Here is an 11,215-nt window from a genome sequence, read left to right on the forward strand (position 1 = left end):
CTTTAATAGTAATTTAATATTAATTTAATATTAATTTTTGAAAAATCCAAAAGAAGTTGAATCCTTACACCGCTATATGGACCTTTTTCAGCTGGGGGGGGGGGGGGTTGAAAAATGTTGGGCCTATTAAACCCAACCCTGAAAAATTCCATGATGCCTCCAAAGTCCATGTGGGTCCTGAAGGTAGCAAACAGCACAGAGCTGAAGGCTGGGCTCGGTTCTAACCCACAGTGGTGGCGCACCTTTGGCACTCCAGATGTTATGGACTACAATTGCCATCAGCCACTCCCAGCATGGCCAATTGGCTGATGGGAATTGTAGTCCATAACATCTGGAGTGCCAAAGGTTCGCCACCACGGCACTAGAAGGTATGTGACAGGGGGAAGTGATTTCCCCACTCCCCGCTCCCCATCCCTCCTGCAGTCTTTTTTCCTATCATTCCTATCATTATCAGTGGGGGAGCTGAAGCAGCCTAAAAAATGCACTCCAAAATTGCCAATATTTGAGCTCCGCTCTTTGGCTCCCTTAAATCACCACAGGTTTTTCAGTTCAGTTTTACTGAATGCACACCTCTACTCCCGAACACCCCATTGCTGTCAGCAATAGAAGGGACCATTATTTGCTAGAGCAGTGGTTCTCAACCTGGGGGTCAGGACCCTTTTGGGAGTCGAACGACCCTTTCACAGGGGTCGCCTAAGACTCTGCATCAATGTTCTCCATCAGTAAAATGGATAAATGTTCGGGTTGGGGGTCACCACGAGGAACTGTATTAAAGGGTCGCGACATTAGGAAGATTGAAAACCACTGTGCTAGAGGTAATATGGATAACATGGATAATATCTTGTCCTTTACAAAACAGAGAGAGTTTAATAGCTACTTTAAAAACCACTCATTTTTTAATGACTGCGTATGGTAGTTGAGAGGGGTTGCAGAACAGCTTCAGATCTTTCTGGAAAAAACATCAGCCTTGGACCAATTCCAATCTGGTTTTCACACTGGTCATGGAATGGAGACAAGACTGCCCTCATGGATGACCTTCGGCCAAACTTGGACCAAGGTCAGCGCTGCTGGTTGCTGTTAGATCAGGTCAGTGCTGCTGTTGCTGTCAGATGAGTGTTTGACTTGGTCAGTCATGACATCTTGACCAGCTGCCTTGCCAATGATGGGATTTGTGGGTCAGCCTTAAAGTGGCCGCACTCATTTGTCCAGTGTTGGGGACAGAAGGTAGCAATCAGAGATAGAACTTCCACATGCCAACCTTTGGAGTGCAGAATTCCTCAAGGGGCAATTCTCTATCTGATATTATTTAACATCGATATGCCCTTCTCCCCAGGTTGGTCTGGGAGTTTAGGTTCGGTTGTCATCAATATACTGATGTCACCCAGCTTTATCTGCTGATGGACGATTATCCAGATGCCGCCGCAGATACACTGGCCAGTTGTTTGAGAACTGTGGTGAAATAGTTGAAAGAGAGCCAGTGAAATTAAATCAATTGCTGACCCTTGACAGTGTTCAGTTGACTGCTGCATCAACTGTCAAGTGTTTAGATGGGTTCTTTGATGCCTCCTTGATAATCGTGGTTCAAATTACACACGTGGATGGTCTGGCATTTTTACCATTCACACCAGATGAGACAATTGGCCCCCTACCTGTCCCAAGCTGACCTAGCCACAGTAATCCATGCAACAATCACCTCTAGGCTAGATTATTGCAACTTGCTCTACGCAGGGCTATCCTTGGATCTGTTCCAAAAATTCTAACTGGTGCAGAATGCAGCACTGAGGCTCCTCAGTCGGTGCTCCGCCAGCAGCATTGGCTCCAGGTGAAGTACTGGATCAGGTTCAAGGTTTTGGTACACACCTTCAAAGCCCTAAACAGTCTGGGACCAGTGTAGAAAAAGAATTTGGATTTCTACTCTACTTTTCTCAACTATATATGGAGTCTCAAAGTGGCTTACAAACACCTTCCCTTCCACTCACCACAACAGACACCTTGTGGGGTAGGTGGGGGCTGAGAGAGTTCTGAGATAACTGTGACTAGCCCAAGGCCACCCAGGAGGCTTCATGTATAGGTCTGGGGAAACAGACCCAGTTCTCCTATTAGAATCCACCACTCTTAACCACAACATCATGCTGGCACCTTGAACACCTACAGGACTGTTCCTTCCAGTATACTGCTCAAAGATCACTGCACTCAGCAATGAAAAATCTGCTGGTGGTCTATGATCTGAAAGATGTTTGGCTTGGTATGACATGCCCAGGGCTTTTTCAGCCCTGGCCCCAACCTGATAGAATGCTCTAATGAACATCCACAGAGAGAGCTGTTCCACAAAGCGTACGGCTGAGTTAGTTATGGTGGTTTCCATCTTGGCCTCTCCATCTTCCATCGTCTGCCACCCTTTTTTTCCTCCAGAGAGTTATAAATACTGTTAATGAACTTTGCCATTTAGTTGAGCAGATTTTAATATGTGTAGGACTGTTCTGTAAATGTTAAAAATAAATTTTAATGTTTTATGAAGTGTTGGCAGCTGCCCTGAGTCCAAAAAGGGAAGGACAGCACATAAAATGAATGGGAAAAAAATGAACGTTTAAGTACTTTTTTTATACGCATATAAAGAACACCATCTACATTTCTTATTTTACTACTTATAGAGAAGAGCTTTTTACCTGCCGCTCTGTACAATATTTTAGGTTCAAAGAATATACAAGGGTTTTTATCTTCTATGCACGATAGTAACAGTCCTTTGGCTTCAATAGGACTTCTTGGAATAACCACCTACAAACAAATAATACAAAATGTTATTTTAAGAAGCTAAATGTAGAAAGTAACTTTCTTTTCTCTGGGTGCTGTGGAGCTTGCTCCATTGACTTAGGCACTTCTAACTATGTTAAACAAATGCTTTTCAAGGAACCTCAAAATGCCTAGCACAAAACAAAAACTTTCTAAATATTTATATTGTTTTCTATTTACTGCAGCCCTCAGAAACTAACTGATCAAGCCTAACAAGGACACAAGACAATGAATGCAGGCAGTGGTGTATTTGCCTAGGGCGCCACTCTTCTGGTCATGGGGGGGGGGGATTGCCCACCATGTGACCAGGAAGACGGCAGTGGGGGGATGGAGTTGGGCGACCTCGACCCTGCCCATGTTGATGACACATGGGCGAGGTCGAGGGCACTCAAAGACAGCAAGGCAGCAGGAAGTCCTCATCGTCTCCAAGCACCCTTGAATCTGCCCACGTTTATAAGCCTCAATGCTTATAAAAGCAGCTCTCCGAGGCCAGGGACGGCAGTCTCTTCTGGCCTCCCCAGAGGAGAGGGCGTAAGGACTACCAGCTGCCGGCTGGGACCCCAGCGGCGGGGGGAGCCCCGCCCCCAGGCACCGGGGTGGGCCTGGAGACAATTTGTCTCCGGGCTCCATTTACCCCCATACACCTCTGAATGGAGGCTAGCAGCACAAGGAGAGTCTGTTTACTTGGGAACTGTGTAAGATTATGAGCTATTCTTACCTTGTATAAGGTAACTGAAATATTTGGAAGGAGGTAAATTAAGTATGACTGCTATTATTGGAATCATACTGCTACTGCAGGGCTGCTTAGCAAAGACCTGTAGGCTGAAAAGAAACACTTCAGCAAGAACTACATCACATTAATCTGCTGATGAAAAGGATGGAACAGCTCTTTAGTCCAGCAAAAGACTCATCTAAATCATACATTTCATTTAGAGGGGGTGAATTCTCCTTAATTTGCTATCAAGTATTCACACTGAGATCATTTATGTAAAAGAGCCCTATAGGAACAGAGAAGTTACATACAGATGCCCACTATAATGGTTAATAGTCTGGGTACATAATAATCATGCATGAAGTTAATATGAGAACTCCTTAAGACACAGAGAAGTTCTCACAAAGAATAAGTATCATGGTGATTGCACACCAATTACAATAAAATCTACATAATCACTATACCTTTAGACCCGGACAATGAGCAAAAAAGGCTTCTGGGCTTTGAGAGTGATATAATGCACCATGACCCACACAACCCCAAGGTGCCCTTATTGTGAGACTTCCACAGTTGAAGAGATCACCAGAGCGATAACGATACTTTGCTGCCTCATTAACAATCTGAAGGGAGAGCAAAAAAATCAGTTTTAAAAATGAGGCATTCACCATATGCAGACACGATTTTATACTTATAGTTAATTCATACTGTATTGTAGAAAACCAAACTCTGACAAAATCTCAGACTCATTTCTTTAAGCTATTTTCCTAGTAACTTCCACAGATTACCAAGAACTGGCTGGGGGAACTGGGGATATAGATCTGCTCGCCAGGATTCTTGGGGTGGCATGAACTGAGGATCTGTGGTCCAAGAGGGCAAACTGTAGTGGTCTATGAGAATACACCCAGTAGTTGGAAGCAGAACTCCAGTTTTGGCCTAAGTACCTGCCATTGACAGCTGCATGTTTTCCTGGCCTGAGCTCCTTGGGGAAGTTATTTAACTGAGGTTGTTATTCTTTGGGGGATTCAACATCCATGCGAGGGGCTCCTTAACTGCTATCACTCACACTTGTCCCACAATGGTCCTGACACCATCCTAATGCATTTGTTCATCCACCCATATAGTAAGATAGAAGATCTATCAAAATGGATTACAACAATGAACTGGGGGTGGAGGGAAAAGAGGTGATTGGAAATATTGCAGAAGCTTCAACTGTACAAAATGCCACAGTGAAATCAGTGGTGCTGACTTGGCTCACAGGCCAAATCATGCCAATCCTGAAGACTTTCATTTGTTTTCTATTTGTTTCTGGATTCAATTTAAGTCCCAACCAGTCTGAATTCAGGAGTCCAAGGGATTACTTTCTCTCATATGTTTCTACCTAACAACTAAGATTAGATGAAGAAGGGATTTTAGATGTACATTTCTCTTGTATATAACTCCAAGGTACCAAGTGACCAAAAGACTGAGAGTTTTGAGTATAATTTTTTTTAAATACTCGAATTTTACAAAATTGTAAATCATTCAATTTAGTATCTGAACTTCAAGTAGTAAAAAAACCCTGAGTATACTGATGTTAACTACGACCCTATTCAAAGCTTCTTACACTGTTCACCACTATTTGTAATGCACAAGAGAAATCATTTCCCATTTGCGACTGCATGAAAAAGAGGTGAATTTTTTCATTTTACCTATAAGCATGACAAAACGCAAACAAATCTATGAATGTATATTATTCTACTGAATCCTATGACGTGCAAAATGCCTCCAAATTTGAATTATGCTGGCAATGCAGCCTTCCTTATCCAATTTCTAACTATATCAACATTACTATAAAAGAAACTTGCTTGAAAATAATGCACTTCTACTTTAATAATTTTAACAAGTTCTAATAAATACTAACCTGATCAAAGGCAGGGAAAATGTAATCAGCAAACTGAATTTCTGCAATAGCTGTAGCCCCGGCAGCTGCAACTCCAATGCCAAATCCTACAATTCCTTGTTCACATAAGGGTGTATTGAAAACTCTGTCTTTACCTGAAACAAATATAGATTTTCAGTTTGTTTTTAATACACACACTAATGGAGTCCCAGTGATACACCATTAACATTACAATAATACTTATTTGAATATAAACAGCCATTTATTTTCGTTATATAAGCAGATGGGGCACAAAGGAAACAACAGATTTGTTACCAATAATTTGCAGGATGCAAAAGATGGGATGGAGTTATTGAATTTTTAAAAATTAATGACATGTGAGAGAAAAAAAGGAGATTTGGATCCCCCCCCCCCCAAGTTTTGGATTGTTATTTTATTTTTTGAAATGGAAACTTGGAGAAAAATAAGATATGCATTTTTTGCAACACTTATGTTTTCAACATCTGAGCTTACTTTACTATTTCAAGAATTTGAAATTTATCATACACCTTAATTTATAAGTGAACACTTTAGTATATTCCATACTTCCATGACATCTCAAATGCTTAACCGCTACATTTTTTTTAAAATAATAGAGCATCTAGTTTTGTTTTTTACTGTCTACAGTGATGACTACTGTTCACCTGGACAAAGGCTAGATTAGTTTACACATCTCCATGCAATTTAAAGAGTCAAAGATGCAATACTATATTGCCTTTGCTTCACAGCAAATCCCCTGAAAATTAATGGAACTTACTTTGGGGGGAGGAATTGGTGTGCACACAACTTAAATAAGGAAAAATCAAGAAAGAGCAGAGATGAGACCAAAGTCCAAAGAGACTGGTAACTTGCAGGACAGGTAACTTCAAGCTTCTTCTACTCCAGGTTTTTTGTCTTCCTAATTTTTACATATCAAAATCCATTTCATGACTGCAGGTGACAACAGATCCTGCATTAAAGCAAGACAACTGCCAAAACAATTTTCAGGCCCCTTGTTTTTAATTCTTTCTAATCTTCAACTACTTACAGCAAGAATATTGTAATATCCCCACCGCCCCGCCGCAAAAAAGGATGTAACTTGAACAATAAAGAATTGGGTCAGTGGGTTCATATTGGGTCAGTGCACACATACAAGGACAAGTTATTAACTCACCATATTTGTCTCTCAAGCCAACAGTGCACCTGAAGACTCCACCAAAAGATACATCTTCGCCAAATATTACTGTAATTGTAAAGCACAGAGAAAAATAAATCTTCCCTCACTATTAACAATAGGATTTTTTTAAAAAAAAATTAGGCTGCCCCATGCTATATCAGTACCACTTCTAACAAAACATAAGAACCTGCATTATCAGAAGCCTACAGTTATTAGCAAGAAGAAAAAGTACATCAGCGGTGCTTTGAAAAGCCATGTTCTAATATAGAAAGAGACTTTCCACATGGAAGTTCCACATGTTTTAAGATTTACAATTCCTCCACTCAATGGGAGAGAAAACAAACAGAAAGATCTCCAGACACCAATCGTCCAACAAGAGAGGGATATGTAAGAGTCAGAATTAGTCATAAATTAAGTTCCATAATTTTGTAAGAAGGGGACATTCAATTTCCCTCTTGGGTGCTGTGTGGTTTCCGGGCTGTATGGCCGTGTTCTAGCAGCATTCTCTCCTGACGTTTCGCCTGCATCTGTGGCTGGCATCTTCAGAGGATCTGAAGATGCCAGCCACATTCAGAAGATCCTCTGAAGATGCCAGCCACAGATGCAGGCAAAATGTCAGAAGAGAATGCTGCTAGAACACGGCCATACAGCCCGGAAACCACACAGCACCCAAGTGATTCCGGCAGTGAAAGCCTTCGACAATACAATTTCCCTCTTGTCAACATCAACACTTCTGATCACCACCAGTTCCAGCTTTCACCCCTCATCACCATCAGCTCCTGAATCTTCCTTCTGCCAGCTGATTCAGTTGCCTCCACTTCCTCTTCCTGGATACTTCCACTGCTGATATTCTATTCTGTTCTGTCATACCAAGCCCAAATACCACCTGATCATCCACTTATTAATTTGTGACCTTTGCACATGTGTAAACATTGCTATTTTGAGGGGTTCCACACTTTATTAGTTTTTTACAGTATGTTTTTTAGCAAGCTTGCAAAACCTTAACTGGCCACCCACAGCTGAACGCCATCACACAGTTTTGACAATCTGCTTTGAGCCAGTTCCTGGCTATTTCATGCAGCAATACTATACCTGCAGTTGGATCTTTGGACAAGACATTATCCAAGGCACTTGTTATGGACTGGAAAAGATTCATTTTTTGTGTCTGGCCTGTACAAAGAGATCATTTGGTGAAACATAGATACTGTTATTTAAAATATAACTTTTTTTAAAAAAAACCCTTTAGCTAGTGCCACAGTTCTTTTCCACCATAGATCAGGAGTGAGCAAACTGTGGCTCACAAGCTGCCTGTGGCTCTTTGCCACAGAATGCTCAGCTCATGTCCAAGGAGGCTGGTTAGTGGAATGGATCTCCACATCGCCTGACCTGTCTCCAGCTTTGCATGTCCTTGCACCTGGCCATGCTGCTGCCTTTTGCTACAGGGTAATGAGGCTAAAAGGGGTGGCAAGACCTTGGGTGAGGGATTGGGGGTAGAAGAGCCCAAGGCCCTGCAACTCCTCTAATTCATACAGACTTGACAACGCATCAGCTGGATTTCAAACTCTTCAAAATAAAGGAGGAGACTCATAATATTTCTTCTAGCAGTAATTATCATTCACAATATCTATTTTTACTCCTGTTGTTTTTATTTCTGGCAGTCTTATTTAATGTTAATAAAATTAATACAAACTACACACATGAATAATAATTATTACATATGTGTATTTCTTATGATTTATTTAAAAAGTTTGTAATAAAATGAGCATGTAACAATAAAAATGTGTGTGTAATATTTGTTCCTGTCTTGTAGCTCTCAAACATCTGACTTTTATTCTATATGGCTCTTATGTCAAGCAAGTTTGGCCACCCCGATAAGATGCATCACACAACCATGATACAGGACAAAGATTCACTTGCCAGTCAAGCATTATTATTCTGCTGCATACAACTGTTTCCACATGTGGAACTATGCAGTACTAACAACTCATCAGGTGTCTGGATGTCCTGCTCATAAAACTAATACAATAACTCCCGGATTTTAACAGGCCAGTGTAAGCATGTAGTATTATTACAGTTCCAATGCTTTATTGAAGGAATCTCTCTCACTATGGTCATGCACAAATCCTAAAGCATCACAAACCCAACCTAATCTTCAGGAATACATCATAAGTAAATGTTCTGGAAAACTTTTCCACAAAAGGCTTCTTTGATCCTCTTGCACAGGATCAGCAGATGCCATTAGAGAAGCACAAAAATAACATTACTCAGTATGTACAATATACACATACTTATACAAGGTGTGCCACATTCACACAACATACCAGTGGTGTATGATATGGGGACTGTCATTCTCACTAACACTTTTTTGTTTTGCAGCATCACAGCCCATTTCCCAGCATCCAAACTTGCCAGAAAACACTTTATTTCAAGAAATTCTAACTGCATGCTGCCCATCCCGCCCCCCAAAAAACCTTTTTTCTCCATAGAGCCCGAGGTAACTTCTTTAAAGGCCCAGGATCAGGCAACACAAGCAAGAGAGGACTACTAGAGTCAGCAGCAAGAAGGGGGGGAAGCTGGTACCTGTGCCCAACTGCAGACAGCGCAATCCACTAGGTCCACCTTTCCCCCCTCCAGTGTGCCACAATTTCCACTTCAATATATCTATCAAAAGGGCAGACATATTTTAATCTGCTCCCTCCCTGCACAGTCCACAGTCACGAAACAGCAAACCTAGACATGAACGCCAAGACCGTGAAGGACAATAACTGGCAAAAAGAAACATATTTAGTTTGGCAAATCGACCAGCTTTTCAAGACAAGCATCAAATGTTTCTTCTTTCCGCAAGGACAGTCAGAGAACTGCTTTCTAGGCCCGCTTGAGCAGGTGTCCCTGTGCACTTTTAGCTCGCCACACTCTCCACCTGCAGGTTTGTTTTTCAAAAGGTCCTGATCAGCCTCCCTCCCTCCCTGCTTTTAACACCAGCGGGGACTCGAGCAAAGGAGGACCGCGGCGCTCACCGTACTGGATGGGCTCGGGGTCTGGCTGGAAAGTGAAATGTGCCGCGTGCCTGCGAGGCCGGAGCCCCGGGGTGGAGCAGGGTGGCCGCCACGGCCCGGCCAGCCCCCCGACTGCCGACAACACGGCTCGGCGGACCGCGAGCCCAACCTGCGCCATTTCTATGGGCAAAACGAAAACACCCCGAACGCGGCCGCGCGAGCTCGTTGTAAGAAGGCGGGGACCTCGTTAGACGTTCTCATTGGCGCGTAGTGAGAGAAGAGGGGACCAATCAGAAGCCGCTCTGCCAGGACGGCAACCCGGACGAAGGGCTTCGGATCCAAAGAGGCTGTTTTGTGGTTTGGTCAAAGGAGTTTTCTGCACATGCGCGTCCCGTGGGAGTTAGTTGGAAAGTTGGGCAGCTTGCTTGTTGGTGCTACAGTTTACACTTAGGAAGCAAGGAAAACAGGCGACTAGTTCAGCTGCATTCATGGACGTAGGTAAGGGGGGGGGGGGTTCCCTCGGCTTTGAACCCCTCCCCATTCATGTCCAAAACTCCGCCCACCTGTTTGTGGGTTTTTAAAACATTTTAGTGCTTGTTCGGTTTTTTGGCCTGCAGGGGGTGCATTGTTTGGGCTAGCAGTACCAAACTTTCAGGGATTGTTTGGGGGACTCTCCTGATGATACTACCCAGGTTTGGTGAGGTTTGGCTCAGGGGGTCCAAAGTTATGGACTCCCAAAGGGGGCGACCCCATCCTCCATTGTTTCCAATGGGAGCTAATAGGAGATGGGGGCTACACCTTTGAGGGTCCATAACTTTGGACCCCCTGAACCAAACCTGGGTGGTATCATTAGGAGAGACACCTTAAGATACCCTGAAAGTTTGGTGCTGCTAGCTTAACCATTGCACCCCTGACAGCAGGCACCCCCCAAATTTTCCCAGATTCTCCTTTTAAATCCACCCCCTTTGGCATGGATTTAAAGGGAGAATCTGAGGTCCTCCGTTTAGAAGAAGAATTTGGATTTATATCCCCCCTTTCTTTCCTGTAGGAGACTCAAAGGGGCTTTGCAATCCTCCTTGCCCTTGCTCCCTCACAACAAACACCCTGTGAGGTGGGTGGGGCTGAGAGAGCTCCGAAAACCTATGACTAGCCCAAGGTCACCCAGCTGGCGTGTGTGGGAGTGCACAGGCTAATCTGAATTCCCCAGATAAGCCTCCACAGCTCAAGTGGCAGAGCAGGGAATCAAACCCTGCTCCTCCAGATTAGAATGCACCTGCTCTTAACCACTATGCCACATTGAAAGTGATGCTGTTTCAGGGTGGGGGATGATCCACCCCAAAACAGTATCACTTTCAATGTTGTTTAACTAGGGACCCCAGATTCTCCCTTTAAGGTGGATTTAAAAGGAGAATTTTGGCTTTCTAGTTTAAACACCATTGAAAGTGATGCTGTTTGGGGGTGGATTCCAGCATCACAGCAGCTGCCGGGGGGGGGGGGGGGCAAAACTCAGATTTTGCACCAGGCTCCATTTTCCCTCTATGCCTCTGCCCAGAGGTGAGGGGCAGGGCAGGGCAGGGGAGTCTGCCAACCCCGACCTCTGAGAACTGCTTTTATAAGCGCTAGGCCAGGGGCAGGGCTTGGGG

The 11,215-nt window shown here is 43.5% G+C and overlaps 1 protein-coding gene across 3 annotated transcripts in view; it reads right to left on the reverse strand.

Annotated features, from left to right (window-relative positions):
* BCKDHB (branched chain keto acid dehydrogenase E1 subunit beta) overlaps positions 1-9,805 on the reverse strand; it is a 54,755-nt gene extending 44,950 nt beyond the window's left edge. For all 3 annotated transcript variants that reach the window (XM_048495480.1, XM_048495474.1, XM_048495466.1), the window contains exons 1-6: positions 9,594-9,805; positions 7,669-7,746; positions 6,574-6,642; positions 5,403-5,536; positions 3,967-4,122; positions 2,667-2,775 (exon numbers count right to left, since the gene is read on the reverse strand). In XM_048495480.1, the coding sequence (XP_048351437.1) occupies positions 2,667-2,775; positions 3,967-4,122; positions 5,403-5,536; positions 6,574-6,642; positions 7,669-7,746; positions 9,594-9,750 (703 nt within the window). In that variant the 5' untranslated portion in view covers positions 9,751-9,805. The remainder of the gene's footprint in view (positions 1-2,666; positions 2,776-3,966; positions 4,123-5,402; positions 5,537-6,573; positions 6,643-7,668; positions 7,747-9,593) is intronic.
* Positions 9,806-11,215: the final 1,410 nt, after the last annotated feature.

This window comes from Sphaerodactylus townsendi, linkage group LG01 (genome assembly GCF_021028975.2).
Source record: "Sphaerodactylus townsendi isolate TG3544 linkage group LG01, MPM_Stown_v2.3, whole genome shotgun sequence".
Taxonomy (NCBI): Eukaryota; Metazoa; Chordata; class Lepidosauria; order Squamata; family Sphaerodactylidae; genus Sphaerodactylus; species Sphaerodactylus townsendi.